We start from the raw sequence: 24616 nt of genomic DNA, 5'->3' as shown, positions 1-24616 counted from the left end.
CCTTATACACACGTCACCAGGCCTTATACACACGTAACCAGCCTTATACACACGTCACCAGGCCTTATACACACGTCACCAGCCTTATACACATGTCACCAGGCCTTATACACATCACCAGCCTTATACACACGTAACCAGGCCTTATACACATCACCAGCCTTATACACACGTCACCAGGCCATAGACACAGGTCACCAGCCTTATACACACAGGTCACCAGGCCTTATACACACGTCACCAGGCCTTATACACACATCCAGGCCTTATACACACACGTCACCAGGCCTTATACACACGTCACCAGGCCTTATATACACATCCAGGCCTTATACACACACGTCACCAGGCCTTATACACACGTCACCAGGCCTTACACACACGTCACCAGGCCTTATATACACATCCAGGCCTTATACACACACGTCACCAGGCCTTATACACACGTCACCAGGCCTTACACACACGTCACCGGCCTTACACACAAGTCACCAGGCCTTATACACACGTCACCAGGCCTTATACACACACGTCACCAGGCCTTATACATGTCACCAGGCCTTATACACACGTCACCAGGCCTTATACACACACGTCACCAGGCCTTATACACACGTCACCAGGCCTTACACACGCGTCACTGGCCTTACACACACATCACCAGGCCTTATACAGACGTCACCAGGCCTCGGCCTCCTCAACAACAAGGCGGGAGTGTGTTAAGTCTCATTCCTCCCAGGACTGCGAGCCTCTCTTCTATGTGGACTCTTAGGAAATAGTCAAGAGACTGTTATTTTAAAATACTTGGAAAGTGTTCCACCTGCATGCTGAGGACGACGCATCTGACTGGCTCCTGCCGCTTACCAAGGGTGGTGGCCAGAAGGCTGAAGCCAGCCCGTTCTCCACTGAGTGCCTTTCTCCCCGGGGCCCCATCCTGGTGCTGGGCGAGACGCAGGGGGAGAGGGCACTCGTGAGCGCAGAGGGGAGGTGGCTTAGTGGGCTTCCTGCGCTCTCCCAGGTGTTCATCTCCTACCGCAGCGTGCATGCCCACCTGCCCATCCCGTGCCCCGAGCGTGGTTCTGAGCTGCTCTGTACTGCAGGCTCTCCTGGAGGAGGAAGACAGCCCCTCTTGGAAGCTCTGCGTGGGGACAGACTCAGGGACAGAGAACCAGGACGCCAGCTGCACACGGTGTCCAGGAGAGGAGGAGTGAGGAGGTGGGGTCCCAGCCAGGGCGGCGGGTCCTGCAGGTTTGAGAAGAGGAGGTGACAGGAGCCCAGGACCAGACCCGTGCACACGAAAAGCTTGAGAATGACGAGCAGCGAGGCTTACCCCTAAAGTACCAGTCCTCAAAGCCTTTCTCTTTCAGTTCTGTCCACAAGAGAAGCATTCAAATGGTGTTTTTGATGAAACTAACGTATCTGGCTCTACCGAGTCCCATGCTATAAACACACGTGCGGTCGTTAACGGCATGGAGGACAGACACGCGACACACAGTGTCCACCTTAGCTCTAGGAATTAATTTCCGCTGTTCCGAGCTTGTCACCCCCCAGAAACACAAAGAAATTAAGAAACGAACACACTGGTTCACGACTAGGAAGGCAGGTTAGGGAATGTGAGCGTTGGGAGTAGAACAGTTGGGGCTTCTTGTCTCTCACCGGCTCTAAAGCCGTCGGAACGTCTGTGTACGCACAGCTGCCCGGCTCAGCAGGCACGGCCAGGTCAGTCACCGAGACCCCACACAGCGCCTCCAGGGGCTGCCCTGAGCGCAAAGCCGCTGGGAGGGTTTGTTTCAGTCAGCCTGTTGGTGCTGAGTTTCACCGTTCTTCCTTAAATCCTACAGATCCTGTTAGCCAAGGACTAAAACATGAAGGCCCTTTGGTGGAGAGTTAGAATTCTGTAGGAGAGACAAGTGTAACATCTGCGAGCCATCTGAACCCCAGCTTTCTAGCGTGACGCACGTCATAAATAACTGGGACGCACACTTGCCACCGTCTTCAGTGCAAAGTAACGTTCTGGAGCAGTCTGCAGAAGAGAATAGGACCGGGGCACCCCACCGCACTTCGCTCGCTCTCATCTCTAACCAGAGCCTGGAGGCATCCAAACCACCGAGGGCTGGGAGCACGGCCGGCCCTTCACCGGCACCAGGACGGCAAGGGAGAGCGGGGCTGGGGTACAGCCGAGGCAACTCCCAGGCTATGAAGACACAATGGCCGCCGGCCACCGTGTCGAGCTTGGCCAGTTACATCACTGCACCGGCCCCCAGGCAAACAGGGGCGGGTGGCTGGGCTGCCTGAGCGGGGACCCCTGGGCCTCAGGTGTGGGGCACCCAAGGCTTCCCAGCTCTTCAGGGCAGGCCCAGGGCGCCCCGGCGACGTCCTCAGAGCGAGCCCTGCAGATGAACACTTGCAGATCTCAGTGCTGACACTGACCTCAGTGCAGCCAAGGCCAAAAGGAAACAAACTGGGGTGGAGCAAAGGACGCCAGGGTGGTGGTGCACACCCAAGGGTCTGCCGCCTGTTATCTCGGTGTTTACTAGCGCTGGAAAGCCTGTCAGTGAATTCTGGAAAGAGTCTCTCAGATCTATAATTAGACAAACAAAATCAGGTAAAGTGAGAGGAAAAAAAATCCCCAGCACTTTCCACAGAAGCTCCGAAGTGTCACAACACAGGCGCAGAACAACGCCAGAGCACGCCTGTCCCAAAGCCTGCTAACCGCAGAGACCCTGCGGAGGGCAGCGGTGGCCCCCCATCTGTGCGGCAGGAGCGGGGCTGGCTGCCGTGCGGTTCCCGGCAGAGGCAGTGGGACCCTGGAAGGCAGGAGACACTGGGTGGATGTGACTGCAGCTAACACGGCTTGCAATGGTAGAACACACTTCTGGATAAGAGTCAGTGGGAGTGAGAGATGACCAAAGGCGTGGGGGTACGTGGTGGGGGAGGCTGACACTCAGTGTGAAAGAGTAAGAGAGTGCAAGGCGATGCATCTGATAGGCTCTCATTCCTTTCCAACAGCATGAGGAAGCCACAGAGAGCACAGGACACGGGGCAGCGCGCGGGGAAGCCGCACCTGCAGCAAGCGGAGCATGCGCCAAGAGACCCCTCGGCCCCCTGCCCGAGGGGCGCACGGTGCGATCAGACGTGACTACAAATGCCACGGCAAATTCAAGCTCATCCACTACTTTCACACCACGGGTTATTTTTTAAGAATTAAAAAGAACCTTCATTCACGACCTTTGCAAAACGCTAGAGAACCAGTTCATTTTGGGAACAACCGCATCAACAATCAAGCATCGCTTCTGCTCCTCCTGGAGGAACTGCACTCCCAAGTAACCAGGGCTGATGGAAAACATTTTTAAATTTAGTGTTCCAGCTGAAAATCATTATTTTCCAGCCCATGGTGAGAAATAGATTACGGGAAAAATCAGTAACGGTGCTGAATCTGTTAGATGAAATGTCTGTGGACAACTTGTAAAGGGTGGGCCATGCTGATAACAACTGAATCCAATTTTCAATCTTAGTATCACAAACAGAGATAACCAAACACTACATACTTATTGGTAGAAGCAAATAACATGAAAACAAAACCAGTCCTAAAACTGGTAAAGCTATTTATCAGCCACACACTTATAGGAAACAGCAGGGACAGAGAGGCCTGTTAAATGACACCACCAGGAAGCAATGGGGAAAAATCCAGACTGTGAGGAAACCTACAGAACTGAGACCCTGATTTACTGGCCACATGAACTGAACTGGGATCACAGAATTTAGAAAAAATATAAGAGACCAACCAAAAGCACAACACACTGAACTTGATTAAATCCTGATCCGAACAAACCTTCCATAGTTTCCATGAGAATTTGAACTAAGACTGGATACTGACGACACGAAGGAATTACTGCTCGTTTACAAGGTTTCACGGTTACGCATCTTGGAGAAAAGGCGAGGGCAAGGATGGAATGCTCCAGAGCTGGGCCTACTTCAGAACAGCCTGAGAGACTCTGGGGGCACTGGGAGAAGCGGGGTACAGCGGGGAGAAGCGGGGAGAAACGGGGTACAGTGGGGAGAAGCGGGGAGAAGCAGGGTACAGTGGGGAGAAGCAGGGAGAAGCGGGGTACAGCAGGGAGAAGCGGGGTTCAGCAGGGAGAAGTGGGGTACAGCGCAGAGAAGCGGGGTTCAGTGGGGAGAAGCGGGGTACAGCGGGGAGAAGTGGGGTACAGTGGGGGGGAGAAACGGGGTACAGCGGGGAGAAGCGGGGTTCAGTGGGGAGAAATGGGGTTCAGCAGGGAGAAGTGGGGTACAGTGCAGAGAAGCGGGGTTCAGCAGGGAGAAGTGGGGTACAGCGCAGAGAAGCGGGGTACAGCGGGGAGAAGCGGGGTTCAGTGGGGAGAAACGGGGTACAGCAGGGAGAAGCGGGGTTCAGTGGGGGAGAAACGGGGTTCAGCAGGGAGAGCGGGGTACAGTGGGGAGAAATGGGGTTCAGTGGGGAGAAACGGGGTTCAGCGGGGAGAAACAGGGTATAGCGGGGAGAAGTGGGGTACAGCGGGGAGAAACAGGGTTCAGCGGGGAGAAGGGGGTTCAGTGGGGAGAAGCGGGTTCAGCGGGGAGAAGCGGGGTACAGTGGGGGAGAAATGGGGTTCAGCGGGGAGAAGGGGGTTCAGCAGGGAGAAGCGGGGTTCAGCGGGGAGAAGCGGGGTACAGACAGAACAAGTGTGGTCAGAGCTGGTAACTGCTGAAGCTGGCAAACAGGTCAACGGGGACTTCTTATACTGTTCTATTTTGGTAGATGTCTGAAAACTTCCCTAATAAAAAGCTCTCTTAAATGACTTAGACTGTTTGTGCACAATGGCACGTTCAGTTACCCAAACAGCATAGTTTACAGCTATCAATTTAATACATAATAAATATTTCAGCAGATAAGATATGCAATGAAGAAAATATGTAGGCCACAGGTCACCTCAAGGTTAATAAATTTCACATTTAAGACCATTAGAGCCAAAATTTAGCTTTATTGAAAAATCCTTGGCAGATAAAAAAATTATAACCAAATGTCCAAAGCACTGTACAAACGGTTTTGCAGCACTACTAAACTGTTTAAAAAACAAAAAAAATGTTGGGGGAAGAAAATGAACTTGAATAACGAAGCTATAATTTTTTTTTTAAAGGATGACCAACTAGGATTGACCTTCTTTACGAAATACAAGACCATCAGAATCTACCTCATAACACATTTTAAGTGAAATTAAGAGTGATCCCAGGAATTAATCAAGCATGCCTGCAGAGTTCAATAAAGGGAAGACTGCGGATTAGACGCTCCTTTCAAAGATGAAGACCACTCGTGGCAGCTGTGCCGACCAAGAGCCGACAGCACCAAGAGCGGAGCCGCTCAGCGGCAGGAGCACAAGGGACCCAGGCGGCACGGTGGGGGCGAGGGGACCCCTACGTCACCAGTGCCAACACACTCCACCCAGAGGAGAGAGCCGGCATCTCCTAATGGTGCCCTTAGACTTCTGGGAGGTCCAGACGGTCTTCAGAATGAATTTGGAAAGGTGCAACCCTGTTTCGGAGGCCTCTGGCATTGTATGTGTTTCTACAATACCCAATTCTCTCCAAATGGGCACCCCGTGTGTTATTTTTGGTAACCTTTCCCCTACCTAGTGACCCAAGGTCACCTTCCCTGACAACTACTGGGTGAGAAACTGCTGACTCGGCCATCTGGCGCTCTGCTGAGAGTCTCCCCCTCAGTGTTCAGCCTCGTAGTGGAGACTCAGGTTCAGACGACCACGTCCTACATCAGAGTGCTTGGGTTTGCTTCCAGCTTCGGGCTCATGCAGACGCTGGGAGGCCGTGGTGCTGGGCCAGCCACTTGAGTTCTGTCACCATTGTGGGAGACCTGAACTGAGTTCCTGGTTCCAGCCTGGGCCTGGCCCAGCCCTGGCTGCTGTGGTCAGTACAGGGGTGAATCAGCGGATGGGAGCTGGCTTGCTTGCCCCTCCCCACCCCACTACCTCTAAAATAAACAGATAGTACAAAAAAAAAAAAAAAAAAAAAAAACCCACGGTACTGTAAGCTGGTATTTTAATTAATGCTATCTTCCTTAAGAGTAATCCTCACCAAGGTGTCTCTCATTAACCAAGCAAATAATTACTGAATAAGTCTTTTGCCAAATGCTTCCTCTGAGCCAGTTCCCTCGGTGGGCGTGGATACGGAGGAGCACCAATGTGGGGAGAGTGCACAGTGCAGGCACGACAGCCAGCGGGCGGCACACAGCAGACACCGTGAGCGAAGGCTCGCAGCGCCAGGCTCCCATGGGCTGAGGTGGGCGGCAGGGAAAGGCAGGGGAGGCAGGCAGCATGGGAGGGGAACGCCACGTGCCAGGACCATCACGGCGCCCAGTGGACGACTGACTACAGTGCAAGGTGCCGGGGCTGGAGACCAGGCCCGGTGAGCCGTGCGGGTCAGCTCTGAGCAGTATCACAGCCGTCTTCTCCCCTCGGGACTCAGGGGGACCACGGAAGGATTCTGAGGAGAGGCAGGGCCTGAATCTGAGCGGGGTGAGATGCAGAGGGAGAGATCAGACGAGGGAAGAAGTCCCGGTGCCTGATGGATCAGCGTTCTTTAGCAACGCTGTCTGTAGCCTCTGATGGCCTCTCGGCCATGCGTGTCGGGCAGTGCAGAGAGCTGGGCTGGGAGGACAGACGCAGCGGTGCCAAGGCTAGCAACACAAAGGGGAGACGCTGCCTGAAGGCAGGGAGGAGAGGGGTGGCTTTGGGGAATAAGAGTATGGGATGCAGGAGAATGTAGCCCAGCGAGGGTGTGTAGCGGCCAGGAGCTGCCAAGGCCTGGGACTTGGTCAACAAGAAGGACTCGGGGACACACTAGCAGCCCAGGAAGGCACTGAGAGCCAGGGGCCAGGGCAGGAGGGGAGCATGTCCCAGGAACGGGCCACAGGGCCTGTGCTGGCGGCTGACTGATGCTGGGACAGCAATTTCAGCAAGGCACAGGCAACTCCCCTGAGAAGCCTACTTCGGGGTGTCCAGCAGCCTGGGAGCAGCCTGTGGGCTGAAGCGAGGGTGTTTTCAAGATCTGCTGATGAGCAGAAGGCTACAAAAAGGAAGAAGTCCAGGGACTAGAGAAACACGAGGGAGTGCAGGGTGGGGTCTGGAAGCAGGTGCAAGCAGCTCTTCCCATGGTGCTGGCAGGACGGACGGCACGCACTGCAGGGAGAGCGGCAGGGGGAGAGGACGGGGGCAGGAAAGCCGGGCGGTGCTGGTGCTGGGCTCCATCACCAGACACCAAGAGCTGGCCGTGGAGGGAAAACCAGGGCGGAGGCCAGGTGCAGTTCTATGAACTGTCTCTACAGCTGACTGCTATAACTAACAGTAACAATAACTGATGTGGAAATAATCTAGCTCTTTTAAAATTATTTTCATTTTATTTGAAAGGCAGAGAGGGAGGGAGAATCTCCCCTCCATTGGCTCACTCCCTAAACACCCTGCAATAGCAGAGGCTGACCCAGGCCACACCCGCGCTGGAGACTGCAGGAACTGAGGGCCCTGTGAGGGTGACAGAGGCCCACGTACTCGAGCCACCACCTGCCATCAGCAGGAAGCTGGAGCAGTCCCGAGTGACTTGCCTGCCGCACCAGAGGCTCACCCCCAGCTTTTCTTGAGCATTAATGGGACACTATAGTTTTATTTGTTGCTATCAGCTCCTATATTTTGCCTGGATACCCAGAGCTAGCTACCTCTTGCTGGATGCACATACTTTATTATACTCATATCATTAATTGGAATTAACATGGCAATGTAGATACCACTAATTGTGATATCAGCTTATCTTAATGTTATTTGGAAAGGAAAAGGCCTTTATCCCTCCATCCACCCTGGAAATGGAGTCACGATTTGAAATATGCTGGTTTGGGGGCTGGTGCTGTGGCACAGTGGATGAAGCTGCCACCTGTAATGCTGGCATCCCATATGGGCACCAGTTTGAGCCGGCTTCTCCACTTCTGATCCAGCACCCTGCTAGCGCACCTGGGGAAGCAGAAGATGGCCTGAGTACCTGGGCCCCTGCACCACGTGGGAGACCCGGAGGAAGCTCCAGGCTCCCGACTTCAGCCTGCACAGACCTGGCAGTTGCAGCCAGCTGGGGAGTGAGCCAGCAGATGGAAGTTAGCGCTTCCACCGTTCCCCTCTCTCTTTCTGTCTCCCCCTCTCTCTGGGTAACTCTGCTTTTCGAATAAACAAAAATAAAATCTTTTTTAAAGAAAAAGAAATGTGATGGTTTTAAATTCATTTGAGCTCTAAAGAAGCAGATTGGTTTCTCTCACTTGTCTGGGTTCCCCGAGTAGGATTTTCCCCAGTGTTTTATTAAACTCTCTTCCACTGCTCTCGCCCTGGGTCAATAGTCTGTTCTGCAGTGTCAGCCCTCCCCGGCGAGGCCTGCCTCAGGGTCTAGGCTGGAGGCCCTTCCATCGGATCATTCGCCTCTGTATCCGCTTTGTCACCTGCTGGTTCTGTCTCCCTCCAACTGGTCTGAGGCCAGGGCAGAGAAGGGGCCTGTTGGTCACGCACTGGTGTCCACCCCCAGAGATCTGAGGCGTGTTCTCATTCCACCGCAACACTGGACACACCAAGCATGGTGCCCCGTAAGGAGGCTGTGGATTGAATGTGGTCCTTCCAAAGTTCGTGCTGAAACTCAGTCCCTGTCGTGGAGGTTAGAAGAGGGGGCCCTCGGAGGCGAGGGAGTCTCGAGGGCTCTGCCCAAAGGCTCACACACCGCGTGGCTGGCTTTGCCTGCCCTTCCGCCTTCCCGCACAGGAAGGCACAGAATTCCATCACTCCAGAGAGCCAGCCCCGAGGCCCTCACCCGATGCAGAGCCAGCCGGCACCTTGATCTGGGACTTCTGTCTCCAGAATGGTGAGGAGACACATTTCTGTTCTTTATAAATTACCCAGTGTGCGGCTCGTGTGACAGCAGTACGAATGGGCTGGGATAAACCACCAGGCAGCAAGCCGTACTGCAACCACTTAGACCAGTCCTGTGAACTCAACTTGGATTAAGTGCAAACGGGGCCATGAGTGCATAGCTTTCTTCAGTGAGTCTGTACAGTACAGTTAGGTCTTTCAAAGATTGTTGGTGGAGTGGGTAGGCACTGCTTAGAACACCGGGATCCCACGCGGGAGTGCCCGCTCCAAGTCCCAGGTCCGGTCTCCGTTCTAACTTCCTGCTATTGTGCAGCCTGGGAGGGAGCAGGTACTTGGGCCTCTGCTGCCCATGCGGGAGACCTGGATGGAGTTCCGGTTGCTGCCTCTGGCCTGGCCCAGCCTTGGCTGCTGCAGACATCTGGGGAGTGAACCAGCAGACAGAAGAGCTCTGTCTCTCTGTGTATCTCTGCCTTCCAAACAAATAAAAGTAATTCTAAAAATTTAAAAGTATTTCTTGTAATGTTTTGAGAAATAATGAAATAAAATTCTGTTGGTGACACTGCTGATGTTAATGAAATGTATTTTCCTACATTTAAATAATGTGCTACACAGAATGAAAAACTATCCATTTTCCCTTGAATTTGTAGCCTAAAAACAGTATTATTACTGCAGTAAAAGTTTATCTAAATATTTTAACCACAATTAAAAAGTAGCTAAAAGAAAGAGTGCTTGACATTTAATTAAGTTAAACATTAACAGAGAAGAGCGTTGCCTATGAATTTATGGATAGAAGAGTAAAAGCATAAAAAAATCTATGTTCAGTGGACAGAAAAATTTCTTACCAGTATTTGGGCATTCACGAGGACGTTCCAGTGCCTGGGAGCGGCTGCCAGTCTCTGTCAGCTCGAGGGAGCCCGTGTGGCTCCCACCCGCGCAACCAGGGCAGCTGTCCTGTGCCTGACCAGCGAGCCCAGCCGGGCACGTCTCGGGCGTTAGGGGTCAAGGGAAAGCCAGAGTCACAGCAGCCGGCGATGCCTCTAATGTCCATAACTGAACAGTGCAGTACGCTGCGGTAACTGAACAGAACTAACGGGTGTTCCCCTTTAATTTCCCACCAAATAGAAGACTCAGCCTCCACTCTGGACAGCGACTCTCCATGCTTAATTTTAAATTCAATTATTTCTTCTGGTGAAGCGCAGTTAACACAGCAGTGAATGAAGTGGAGAAATGCTGACCTGACAGTTTTCCAAGTTGCAAACACATCCTGCTATTTTAAATGTGTTGCTATGAACTCGCATTTTTCCTAAGTGAAATTGCACTTTGTCCCTCCTCTCTCTGCACAAGTTCACCTCCTGCTGGGCCTCTGGGAGAACCATCAGACCCTGCCTGTGCCTCTTACGTCCCACGGTAATCACTTCCCTTAAAGCACGGGTTTCTGGGACAGCTCTGGGGTCCTGGAATGCACCCCCGTCTTAACTTGGGGATATTTACCAAATGCTCCTTGTTCTTCAAGGCATTACCATCGGATGCCAGGCTAGACCATCTCCAGCTGGAAGCAGCAGATCTTGGGGTGTGCAATTCTTTGGAGGTCCACTCGGATCAGGCAAGAGTGCCTCAGAGCAAGGTATGTGTGCACTGATGTGAAAGTGATCAATCAATCAATCAATCAATTTATCATCCAATCTATCCACATCTACTTCAAAGCCAGAGAGAGAGAGACAGAGAGAGAGGTCAGTCTGCCATCTGCTGATTCTCTTCCCAGATGCCCACCATAGCCAGAGCTGGGCCAGGCTGAAGCCACAGGACGGGAACTCCATCCGGGTCTTCCCCTGTGGTGGCAGAGGCCCAGGCGCTTGGCGCCTTCGCCTGCCACCTCCTAGGATGCGTTAGCAGGCAGCTGCATTGGAAGCAGAGTAACTGGACTTAACCCCAGTGCAGATGTCCCGAGCAGGGAGCGGCTTAGCTACCGTGCCACTGTGCCATTCCCTCCGACCACGGCTTGAAGGCTTGCACTGTGACTGGTCTATCTGACTGCAGAAGTCTGCACCCTGCAGAGATGTGGGTCTACTTCTTTCAAACACTGCAGCCATTTCAACACCGGTATCTGCCCTCGGTCTGTCCTGATAAACACGTTCTCACACGCCTGGTCTTGCATTCAGACGTGATGATCCACACACGCAGGAACGGGCGCCATATTTCCAAGCTGTGCCTTCAGTTCCAGGACTACTCTGAGTAGCCCCAGGACAGACACCCACAGGAGCCTTGCAGGCGACCTGGAGCTGCGGAGTTCACGCGGGAGCTCTCATTAACCTAGGCCTCCTTCCTCCTCTCGTCCCTACACCCATCACCCCTTAGCTCTCTCCTGCCTCCTCTCAGCCAGTCCCACCATGGCATTTTTGGGATCCATCCACATCACTAGGTATCAACAACAAGAGTAGTGTACCACTGTACCAGGATATTTCAAAAAGCTTTTGGAAAATGGATTTAAAAGATAAGCTTATTCCAGTGTAAAAAATTCTGAAATCCATGCATACAAAGGATCTTCAAAAAGTTTGTGAAAATACATATTATTTTTTTTTTGACAGGTAGATTTAGACAGTGAGAGAGAGAGAGAGACAGAGAGAAAGGTCTTCCTTCCATTGGTTCACCCCCTAAATGGCCACTGCGGCCGGCACAGTACCGATCCGAGGCCAGGAGCCAGGTGCTTCCTCCTGGTCTCCCATGTGGGTGCAGGGCCCAAGCACCTGGGCCATCCTTCACTGCCTTCCTGGGCCACAGTAGAGAGCTGGACAGGAAGAGGAACAACCGGGACAGAATCTGGTGCCCCAACCGGGACTAGAACCCGGGGTGCCGGCGCTGCAGGTGGAGGATTAGCCTAGAGAGCCGCAGCGCTGGCTGAAAATACATATTATTAAAAAGATATGGGCAGGCACTTGGCACTGTTCTTGGCTGCTGCCCGGGACACCAGCATCCCACATCGAGTACCTGCTCCGGGTCCCATCCAGCCTCCTGCCAATGCACACCTGAAGGCAGCAGATGCTGACTGAGGAGCTGGGTTCTTGCCACTCACGCAGGAGACCTGGATTGGGTTCCGAGCTCCTGGCGTCAGCTTGGCTCAGTCTTGGCAGTTGTGGGCATGTGGGGGAGTGAGCCAGCAGATGGAAGGTCTCTGTCTGTTTCTCAAAAAAAATTTTTTAAATGACTTATTTTTATTTGAAAGGCAGAGTTACAGAGAAGGAGAGGCAGAGGCAGAGGCAGAGGCAGAGAGAGAGAGAGAGAGAGAGAGAGGTCCTCCACTCACTTGTTCACTCCCCAAGGCCGCAATGGCTGGGGCTGGGCCAGGGTGAAGCTAGGAGTCAGATATCTGACTCCGTTCAGGTTCCCACGTGGGCACAGGGGTCCAGGGACTTGGGTCATGTTCTGCTGCTTTTTCAGGTGCATTAGCAGGGAGGTGGATCAGAAGTGGAACGGCTGGGACTTGAACCAGAGCCCATATGGAATGCCAGGGCTGCAGGCAGTGGCTCTACCCACTACACCATAGAGCTGGGCCCCTCACATAAAAGTTTAAATTTAAGGGGCCAGCGCCATGGCGCACTAGGCTAATCCTCTGCCTGTGGCGCCGGCATCCCATATGGGCACTGGGTTCTAGTCCTGGTTGCTCCTCTTCCGGTCCAGCTCTCTACTGTGGCCTGGGAAGGCAGTGGAGGATGGCCCAAGTGTTTGTCCCCTGCACCTGTGTGGGAGGCTGGGAGGAGGTACCTGGCTCCTGGCTTTGGATCAGCATAGTTCCGGCAGTTGCGGCCATTTTGGGGGGTGAACCATCAGATGGAGGACCTTTCTCTCTCTCTTTCTCTCTCTCTCTCTCTCACTGTCTGTGACTCTACCTGTCAAATACATAAATAAAAAATCTTAAAAAAAGTTTAAATTTAAAATAGAAAAAAATTAAAAACCACACATGTATTTCAAACTTTATTTATGTGTGTGTCTATGTGTATTGAAGGCAGAGAGACAGCTTCCATTTGCTGGCTCACTCCCCAAATGTCCACAACTACCAGGGATGAGCCAAGTTGAAGCCAGGAGCTCAGAACTCAATCTGGGTCTCCCATGTAGACGACAGAGACCCAAGCAGCCTTTACCCGCTGCCTCCCAGGGTGCACATTAGCAGAAAGCTGGATTAGGAGCGGAGCAGCCGAGACTTGAACATGGGATGCAGCTGTCCCAAGTGGGAGCTTGACCGCTGTGCTGAACACTCGCCCCTCAGAATATCTTGTACCAGAATAAACGTATCTTTTAACTGCACTCGCATGAACTTTCTGAAGTACCCCCTACGGATACTGTTTGAACACATAGTTGGATACATCCTCTTCCTGATGGGTGTTTCGGCTATTTCCAGTTTTTGGCTGTTGGGAATAAAGCTATGAGGGCCACACTGTGCACTTCTGTTTTTGGTGGAGCGGAGAATGCCTAGGCGCGATGGGTCACCCGGGAGAGGTACGTCTCACTCGGTCAGGGACTGCTCCCCAGGCGGCTGTGCCACTCCACAGGCTCACCTGCACCATGTGGGCGTCCCCACTGCTCCACCACCTTTGCCAGCGCGTAGCGTCCACGGACTCTTCAGACGCAGCGACTCCAGTGGGACCGAGGAGCGTCTGGCTGAGGTTCACTCGCTCCTCTCCAGGGACGAAGGATGCCGCAGATCTTGCAGGCCTTTCCTTGCGGCTGCTACGGGGTGCTGTCTGTGGGAGGCTGGCTCACAGGCACCCTCTTGTCGCTACCACCTGTTGAGGAGACTCCCTCTCACCATGCACGTCTTGCTGCTTTTGTCAAAAATTAACTCTCCGCAGGAACGGGTCCATTCTGTTTCACTGATGTCTTTATCTGTCCTTGCGCTAATACTACGCTATCTTTAGTACGGTGGCTTGAGAAGTCTTTGAATCAAGACATGTGAGTAGGCCAGCTTTGCAGTTCTTCTTCAAGATTGGTTGCCGGTATTCAAGGTCCTTCACTTTCCCAAATAAACTTTAGAATAGTCCTGTAGTTTCCACCCCCCAAAAAAACCCCAAAAACGCCTGCTGGAAACCTGGCTGCCGAGGCGCTGAGTCAGCAGTGATTTCCAGCTTTTGGAAGAGGTCTTCACATGTGTTTTCTTTGTTTGCTTACTTTAATGTTTTTTATATTTTGATGCTATTTAAATTGAAATTTATTAATTTTCCATTTTTTTGCTATAAAAAGTTTTAAGGTTTATTTACTTATTTGAAAGGCAGAGAGAACTTCCATTTGCTGGTTCACCCCCACAAATGACTGCAACAGCCGGGGCTGGCCAGGCTGATGTCAGGAGCCAGCAACTCCATCCTAGTCTCCCATGTAAGAGCAAGGCCTCAAGGCCTTCCCCCATCCTCCACTGCCTTCCTGGGTGCATCAGCAGGGAGCAGCCAGGGCTCCAGCTGGTCGTCCCGGATGCTTTGCTGGCATCGCAAGAGCAGCTGGACTCACTGCACCAGCCCCTGCTACGTATCTTGATTCTGTAACCTAGGATCTTCAATCCACTTACGATAATTTTTGTAGATTCCTTACAATGTTATTTCATTTCTTACAACAAACACTTTCTTTTGTTTGTCCCAGTCTTCCTTCCTTTTCTTGCGGTGTGACAAGAGTGGGATCCGAGTACAACACTGAGTGGCAGCGGTGGCGAAGGCATCCCTGCTGCTTTTCTGATCCTGCAGGAGAACCTTCCAGACTTCAGCAGAGTCTGCTACAAGCTACAGAATCTTTGTAGAACCTTTTCAGACTCTGGAGTATTCTTCTATTTCCAATAGGCTGAAGGCTTTTTTTAAATCATGAATGTTGTTGCATTTTTGTTAAGTGTTCTTTACATCTCCCGAGATGATGACATGTCTTTGCTCAGGCTACTGAATTATTGATTAATTTTCAAATGTTGCACTGAACAGGCTTGCCTAAAATAAGCCCTACTTGGTCTTAATGCAGTAGTACTCCATTGCACAAATATGGCTTTGATTTCTTTACTTATTTGTCTGATACTTTCCTTAAGATAAACTGTTAGAATTTCTAAGTAAACGACACACATATACGAGGGTGCTTCAAAAAGTTTGTGGAAAATGCACACTGCCTTTGAATTCCGTTTTCCCACGACCTTCTTGAAGCACCTAATACATAAGAGGCATGCATGGTTTCAAAAATGTTTGCACCAAAAGCAATTTATCTTTTAATTCCATTTTCCATGAAATTTTTATATATGCAAGAAATTTTGAATATGCATGCATTTACATGCAAACATATCTATGTGTGTCATACAGATGGGCCAGTTTACATTTCTAGGAAGATGTGGGGACAGTTGGCTTCTCTGTACCTTTTCAAGAAAGCAGGTGTTCAGTATTTGTGAACCTGGAGAGTATTTTATAAAATGGTATCTGAATGCCACTTTACTTCACATTGAGAAATCATGAACTTTAGTATCTTTTTCATGTTCACTGACTTTTTAATTCTTCTGTGAATTTCATGACTTTTGCCTATTTTTCTATCAGAGTATCTGCCTTTTTCCTTAATAGATGATTAATAGAGGTTACTAGCTCTTTGTCTAGCATTACAACAAGTGCCTAGAGTAGGGCTGCCTGGACTTGAATCCTGAACCCCAGCTCCACTATGTCCTAGCTAGATGATCTTGGGCAAATCACTAACCCTCTTCATGCTTCCTCCATAAAGTCAGATAATGATATTACTTCTCCAGGTGCTGTTCTGAAGGTTAAGTCAGGCAATCAAAGGTAAAGCCCTCTTCCCAGCAGATGATATACAGGCAATAAATGCTAATGACATTACTATGCATATACAGTAACAGATTCGTAAAGTGTTTATATAATAATACATACATGCAAATATAGACTCATGCACATCTACTGTTTATATTGGCATGTTACATACTAATATGTATATAACACAATATATGTGCGTGCCTGCATATAATGTATATAATAATACATGTGCATATAGACTCATACATGCAGCTACTGTTTATATTGGCATGTTACATACTAATATGTATGTAACACAATATATGTGTGTGCCTGCATATAATGTATATAATAATACATGTGCATATAGACTCATGCATACAGCTACTGCTTATATTGGCATGTTACATACTAATATATATAGAACACAATATATGTGCATGCCTGCATATAGTGTATATAATAATACACGTGCATATAAACTCATACATGCACCTACTGTTCATATTGGCATGTTACATACTAATATATATATAACACAATATATGTGCATGCCTGCATATAATGTATATAATACATGTGCATATAAACTCATACATGCAGCTACTGTTTATATTAGCATGTTACATACTAATATATATAGAACACAATATATATGCATGCCTGCATATAATGTATATAATATATACATACATATATAAATTCATGTATATATCTAATGTTTATATTAGCATGCTATGTATTAATATATATATATAGCATGACATTATGCATGCCTACATATAATGTATAGCTAACTATTTTATAAAGGCCCACAAATATCTTAATGATCCATTTTCTCAGAGTGCAACATCAAACTTCTCTGTTTTTCAATTTTTGAAAAATCAAATTAAAATACAACTTTTTCCTTTATCTTTATTCTTCTAGGACCTTTCTTATTCTCTAGAACTTCTAAACTGGGCCTGAACTTTTAATTATCTGAGTTATAAGAAACAGGAGATAACCTAACTCTGCAATATTTCTTACCGAATATAGCAAACATATCTGCAAGACAGATTCTGAAAGGCAGAGAGAGACCTGAAAACTAAAGTTCTCTTACATAAAACAAACACAGGTTTAGGAAGAGCTTGCGTGTGCCTGTGCCTCCAGCATCAGGCATGCATTTTCTTCTCTTCAACTGGGTTGACTGGGCTGCCCAGCGTGCTGCCTGCACGCTGGACAGCTGACAGCTCTACTCACTCATCACACTGGGCGGCGCTGCCTGCGGGCTGACACCACTGACGGGCCATAAGAAGCAACTGTGGAGCTATTCCCAGGAAGGTACCACACGTTTAAGCTGAGAATTACACAGCTGTCTTCCTCCTTCCTGTTATAATTCCAATTGCTACAATAATATGTAAACATTTGCATTAAATACCAAAAGCTGTATTTTATAAAAACTGTCAACTTGAAATTCATTTCTAAATACCTTTAAGGAATGTGTACAGATTAAACTTAATTGGCTTTTGGGTAAGAAAAGAAAAATAGTTAAAACCAAGATTTAGGAGAAAACTTAAAGAAGGATATTTTTCAAAGTTAGCATGTTTTAAAGGTGTGAACTTTTATGTTGCATTTGCAAATAAGATCAACAATATTATTAACTCAGTTAAAATTTATAAGGTACAAATAGAGCTCTTGATAACCATGGATAATAGAGTAACTAGAACCCGAAGACCATTTTGATTATGTCCTTGATAACTTTTTCATCAATGTTTTATGATTTTCAAAACAAAGATCTTTTATGTCCTTAGTTAAATTTATTCCTAAATATTTAAATTTTTTTAACTATTGTGAATGGGATTTCTTTCTTGATTTCTCTTTCAGCAAGATCACTGTTGATGCATAAAAATGCTACTGTTTTTGCTATATTGACTTTGTATCCTGTGACTTTACTGAACTGGTTTTCAAGTTCTAACAGCCTGGTGCAGTGTGCAGGTTTTCCCATGAACACAATCAGGTTATCTGAAAACATAGATGTTTTGATTTCCTCCTTTCAAGTTTTGAAGCCCTTCATTTTTTTCCTTCTCTAATTTCAAGGAGACATACAAAATTGGAAAAGATATTCCCTATTCATGGACAGGGAGAATAAATATAGTTAAAATTAATCTACAAAGGAAATGTAAACCCTAACAAAGTACCAACATTACTTACATAATTACAAAACAAAATCCTAAAATTCACATACAACCACAAAAGACCCAGAATAACCAACACAAACCTGAGCTCCCCTTCCCCCAAAATAAAAACCAAGCTGGGGGCATTACAATGTCTGATTCCAAAGCACATTACATAGCTGTAGTCATTGAAACATCTTGGTACTGGCATAAAAACCAACACAAAGACCAACAGTACAGAAGGGTACAGACATTAATTCACATGCCTACAGCCAACTGACTTTTGACCAAGGTGCTAGGAACATCCATTTGGAGCAAGGGCAGCCTTCTCCATAAATGCTACTGGGGAATCCTGATGTGTACATGTAGCAGAAGGAAACCAGATCCCTACCTCACATCACATATAAAAGTCAACTCCAGATGGATCAAAGACCTCCGTGTAAGACCCGAGACTATGAAATTGCTGGAAGAAAACAGGAGAGGCATTCCAGACACTGGTGTAGGCAATGATTCCTTGGACAGAACCCCAAAAGCACAGACAACACAAAAGCAACGGGGCTATACTGAACTCAGAAGCTTCTGTACAGCAAAGAAAATACTCAAGAAAGTAAAGAGACAGCTACAGAACGGGAGAAAATATATGCCAGTGGACTAATATCCAGAATATTTTAGAACTCAAAAACTCAAAAAATAACAAAAAGCAACCCTTTCAGTTAATACATGGGCAGAGGACCTGAACAGTTCTCCAAAGAAGAAATAAGAATGGCCAACAGATGGATGAAAAAAGAAATCTCAATATCACTAGCCATTGGGGAAATGCAAGTCAAAACTACAATGAGCTATCACCATACTCTGCCAGGATGGCTATCATCCAAAAGACAGCATGGAATGTGGGCAGAAGTGGGGTGAGGGGAGCTCTTGTGTTCTACTGACGGGATTGTAAATTAGTGCAGCCACTATGGAGCACAGTACAGAGATTTCTCAAGAACTAGACTGCCATATGATCGGACAATTCCACTACTGGGTATATGCCTAAAAGACAAAAACACATCGTCTTAAAGAGACACCTATACCACCATGTTCACTGCAGCATTGTTCACAACAGCCAAGATGGGAACCAACCAAGCTGTCCATCACTAGAGGGATGGGTAAAGAAAACGCGATTCAGACACACACACACTGGAATACTACTCAGCCACAGAAAAGAATGGAGTCCTGTCACTTGCAGCAAACTGCATGGAACTGGAAGACATGATGTTACGTGAAACGAGCCAGACACAAAAGGAGAAACACTGCATGTTTTCCTTCATACATGGGAGTTCAAAGGAAAACCTCAATCTGAACATGGAATGTCAATTCCTTGCGGCTGGGAGAGCTGCGGGGGGTTGAGGGAATTTGAATTTAAAAAAATCAGGGAAACTCTGTGTGGGTCATTAGCTGGGACAAACATTAATATGAGATGTTAACATTAGAGGGAACTGGGTGTGGAGTACATGGAAACTCTTTGTATAATTTCACAGTTTTTGTTTTCTAAATTTCAAACTATTCTGAAATAAAAAGTTTATTTAAAAAAAAATCTTAAGAACAGTCCGTTATGTGACTCAGAACTAACCAGAATAATCTTTACTGACATATACACAAATAAAGAGGTGACAACAATTTAAATATCCAACTGTTGGGTTAAAAAAACACAGCTACGGCTTTAACGGATATCTGTTTTGAATCATGAAATTAATCAACTGGATTTTTTTTTAATCACTACATACAGAATCGGAAACTAAATTTATTGTTCACTATAGCAATAAGTAATCAGTCACCTATATGATTTGCAAAACTCAGCTTAGGGAGATGAAAATTCTAAAGATAATACTACAGACGTTAATTGAAATTATTTTGGAAGATTAATACTCAAAGTATTTTGGTTGTTCACTTTATGTGAGGTCTCAATTTAAGTCAACTTTGGACAAACTAAAAATCCCTATATGACTACACAAGGCTGAGGTTTGGTTAGTAATCATGAAGCAAAAACTACACCAAGAACAGAACTAAATACAGTTAACAAAAGTGAAAGAAACACTAAAAACTCTAAAGCGTTTTAGAATCTAAGAAAGCGTAAATAAATTGCTGGTATCACAGTGCCATAAGCTACTGCTTATGACAGGAAATTTACCTTAAAAAGAAAATCTGAGCTGAATTTAAAAAGGCTAGACCACCCACCGTCATCCAGTCGCAGGATTTTGATTTTGTATAAAATAATTACAGGAGGCTACAAACTGCTGTTAAGGTCTATGCTGTGATCATTTTTAGCCCTCTAATCCTAATTCACAACGGTGGCTTTTAATGGCTTAACGTCACATCTGAAAACACACGAAGATAACAGAGAAAAGATATCGAATGACTTAAATAAATATATTACAATGGAGACTCGGGAAATTCTAAATTTTTAATTTAACTGAATGCAATGGAAACCAGGACCCCCAGCATCAGCCTAGCACTGCCGTGTTCCCTCCTGCTAATTCCCATTGCAGCCCTGTCACAGGGTCCACAGCCACTTAATAGCGGCCACGTCACTGTGACCTAACCATGCCCTTCCTGGAGTGCAGGCATCATGGATGTCTCCTTCAAGAGGCAAGCTGATGAGAGGGAAGGCCTGCGTGCCAGCCCTGCTGCCCAGAGCGCGCTGAGCAAGCCCTGCTGTGGCGCGGCAGCAGGAACGGCACGTCTGCGAGGCTGGCAGAGCAGACAAAGCCGCCCCCTGCGCCAGTGGCAAGCAGATCCTGTCTCGGTACGAGAGCGTTCAGGAACACAGAGGTGAGCCACCGTGGGTGGAGACTGAAGCTCAGTGGCCAATTCCAATCTGTTACAGGGATGGGAGCCGTGGTGGCGTGAGGCTTCTTATTCTCACAGAGACACCACAAATATTTTAATAACTTAGCATATCTGCCCAATAACACAAGAAAAACTTGTGAGTGCTGACAGCTAATGTGCAAAACCTGCTCATCACTGAGGAAAATATGAATTTCATCATGCTCAACTAATTAAACTGTCACTGAGCAAAGTATTACTTTGCGCATGGAGATACCACACAGAACTGCTGGTGTGTTAGATACACTTGACTGCTGCCTTTTACTTGCAATGCAACAGCTCTGAATTGAAGGAGAGCACTCAGCTCCTACAGAAGGAAGTGAGTGCTAAAACACTTCTCTCAATTCAGTTAATTCAACAAATCTGAATGTACACGTGCATTGTCTACTACTTATTCTAAAGTGAATGACAACAGAACACTGCACGATCTTTGAGAAAAGTCACTGCCAAACCACAGAGCAAACACGTGGAAGACCAACTAAGGAGCAGCCCGCACCTTCACAAACTGCACATCACTGCACACCAGCTGCACCAACACGCATGGGACATCTTCTGTGGGCCAGGAAAGGCGTGACAGTGCCAGTCCCTGCCCCTAGGTTGTCCAGCAAGGAAACAGATCAGGGTATTGCCTCCATGCACAGAGCAATGTTCCAGAACCACAGGGTGGAGTATGCCAACCTGACCTGGGGCACAGGCAGTGGTCAGGGAGGGCTTCCCAGAGGAGGCAGGGTGACGGAGGGAAGTGAGGGTGAGCGAGGGTGAGCAGGGACTGGTATTGCCACCTGCTGCCTGGAAGGAGGTAAACCATGTAAACACAGCCTGAGCACCACCTAAGCAAGCCCTTTGTGGAGGGAGCCAGGATCATCGCGCAGAGCCAGACGCCGGGGGGTTGATAGGGTCCAGTTTATATTTTAGAAGTCCGAGCTTTTCCAAACAGCAGAGGTGGAGGCCAGCTGGGGAGAGGCAGAGGGTGGGGTGCCAGGGGTCAGGGCAGAGGCCCACACCGCGCCGTGGGTCCAAGAATTTTAAGCAAGATGCTGAAAGGATCCGGTTTATACTTCGAAAGGTACACTTGGAAAATGAAACGCAACCCAGGCTGGGCGAGGCGCGCACATAGAAGAGTATCAGAGTTTACGGGAGAAAGGTCAGTCATGGCCAGCTGGAGGAGCGGGGTCTCAGGTGACTACAACCACTGTGATTTCAGAGAATTAACAAGCTCTGGGCACACAAATCATTATGAATTTAATGGTTCTGGTTTTGGCTCCCCTAAGTGCAAACACTACACAATAAAAACAAAAGCCATTTAACAGCATCTACAAACAGGACTACACAATGAAAGTGAAAAGTGATTTCACATGATTAGCTGAGAGTGGAGATTAAGCAAGTGTGCTAACAGTTCACTGCTGCCTCTACACGCATGCATCCAGAAAGACTCCACACCTCACATGAGTGTGCACACTGCTGCTAAGGCTCCACACCTCACATGAGTGTGCACACTGCTGCTAAGGCTCCACACCTCACATGAGCGTGCACACTGCTGCTAAGGCTCCACACCTCACATGAGCGTGCACACTGCTGCTAAGGCTCCACACCTCACATGAGCGTGCACACTGCTGCTAAGGCTCCACACCTCACATGAGCGTGCACACTGCTGCTAAGGCTCCACACCTCACATGAGCGTGCACACTGCTGCTAAGGCTCCACACCTCACATGAGCGTGCACACTGCTGCTAAGGCTCCACACCTCACATGAGCGTGCACACTGCTGCTAAGGCTCCACACCTCACATGAGCGTGCACACTGCTGCTAAGGCTCCACACCTCACATGAGCGTGCACACTGCTGCTAAGGCTCCACACCTCACATGAGCGTGCACACTGCTGCTAAGGCTCCACACCTCACATGAGCGTGCACACTGCTGCTAAGGCTCCACACCTCACATGAGCGTGCACACTGCTGCTAAGGCTCCACACCTCACATGAGCGTGCACACTGCTGCTAAGGCTCCACACCTCACATGAGCGTGCACACTGCTGCTAAGGCTCCACACCTCACATGAGCGTGCACACTGCTGCTAAGGCTCCACACCTCACATGAGCGTGCACACTGCTGCTAAGGCTCCACACCTCACATGAGCGTGCACACTGCTGCTAAGGCTCCACACCTCACATGAGCGTGCACACTGCTGCTAAGGCTCCACACCTCACATGAGCGTGCACACTGCTGCTAAGGCTCCACACCTCACATGAGCGTGCACACTGCTGCTAAGGCTCCACACCTCACATGAGCGTGCACACTGCTGCTAAGGCTCCACACCTCACATGAGCGTGCACACTGCTGCTAAGGCTCCACACCTCACATGAGCGTGCACACTGCTGCTAAGGCTCCACACCTCACATGAGCGTGCACACTGCTGCTAAGGCTCCACACCTCACATGAGCGTGCACACTGCTGCTAAGGCTCCACACCTCACATGAGCGTGCACACTGCTGCTAAGGCTCCACACCTCACATGAGCGTGCACACTGCTGCTAAGGCTCCACACCTCACATGAGCGTGCACACTGCTGCTAAGGCTCCACACCTCACATGAGCGTGCACACTGCTGCTAAGGCTCCACACCTCACATGAGCGTGCACACTGCTGCTAAGGCTCCACACCTCACATGAGCGTGCACACTGCTGCTAAGGCTCCACACCTCACATGAGCGTGCACACTGCTGCTAAGGCTCCACACCTCACATGAGCGTGCACACTGCTGCTAAGGCTCCACACCTCACATGAGCGTGCACACTGCTGCTAAGGCTCCACACCTCACATGAGCGTGCACACTGCTGCTAAGGCTCCACACCTCACATGAGCGTGCACACTGCTGCTAAGGCTCCACACCTCACATGAGCGTGCACACTGCTGCTAAGGCTCCACACCTCACATGAGCGTGCACACTGCTGCTAAGGCTCCACACCTCACATGAGCGTGCACACTGCTGCTAAGGCTCCACACCTCACATGAGCGTGCACACTGCTGCTAAGGCTCCACACCTCACATGAGCGTGCACACTGCTGCTAAGGCTCCACACCTCACATGAGCGTGCACACTGCTGCTAAGACTCCACACCTCACATGAGTGTGCACACTGCTGCTAAGGCCATTTCCATAAACAGTGTTGCCAGGAAGCTCGGTTTTCTCTCTGTAACATCCATACCAGAAACAAACAGTTTAATTGGTTCAGAAGGCCACAGTTACTTAAAAATCCGCGTGTGAAACGGCCTGGGACGCTCTTGGCCACCTCACTCCTGCACACTGTCCTTCCATCCTGCACCGCTTCAGCAGCCACAGCAGGGCCCACACGCCAGAGACCAGACTCCTTAGACCACGTTGGTGACGTCCACACATCGTCATTCTGCTCTACCTACGCACACAAGGAGTTCCACAGGACTGACGCGGGACTGAAATGACCAACTACCGCGAGGCAGAAGGGTGATTCTTTTGAACTTTAAACCATTCAGTATTGATAATGAGGTGTACTAAATTCCAAACTATCAAAAAATGGATATAAGCTAATAAAAAGTTAAAGTCAACCTAATCTCCCACCTTTCTCCAACTTATGAGAAACACGTCCATCAAAAGAAAGCGCTGTAAACGGACGTTCACTGGTCGAGGCACGTGTGCAGAGCGGGGCGGCGGCACTCACCGGTGGGAGGCAGGCAGTCCTTCCAGTCAAAGTAGCCTGCGTAGATGCCAGGCTCCAAGGAGCCCACAATGGGGTCCGCTTTCAGCTCAATGTAATTTTCAAAGAGTCTCTGGTCTAGTTCTTTTAACGAGGCCATGCTAACCTGGAAACACATAATGAAGAATATGAGCTCCCCATCTGAGAAGGAAGAAAAAAATAAATCATAAAACTTCAGCATATTTTAAAAGCACTTACTATCTT

The 24616-nt window shown here is 48.8% G+C and overlaps 1 protein-coding gene across 4 annotated transcripts in view; it reads right to left on the bottom strand.

Moving 5' to 3' along the window:
• Nucleotides 1–24616, bottom strand: part of EXOC2 (exocyst complex component 2) — a gene marked incomplete in the record, with an annotated part of 247499 nt that overhangs the window by 58964 nt on the left and 163919 nt on the right. For all 4 annotated transcript variants that reach the window (XM_070074885.1, XM_070074882.1, XM_070074883.1 and 1 more), the window contains 1 exon segment: nucleotides 24377–24518. In XM_070074885.1, coding sequence (XP_069930986.1) covers nucleotides 24377–24518 — 142 coding nt within the window.

The sequence above is a fragment of the Oryctolagus cuniculus genome, chromosome 5, assembly GCF_964237555.1.
Source record: "Oryctolagus cuniculus chromosome 5, mOryCun1.1, whole genome shotgun sequence".
Lineage (NCBI taxonomy): Eukaryota > Metazoa > Chordata > Mammalia > Lagomorpha > Leporidae > Oryctolagus > Oryctolagus cuniculus.
The sequence above is the reverse complement of the archived record's forward strand: the minus strand, read 5'-3'. Positions and strand labels throughout refer to the sequence as shown.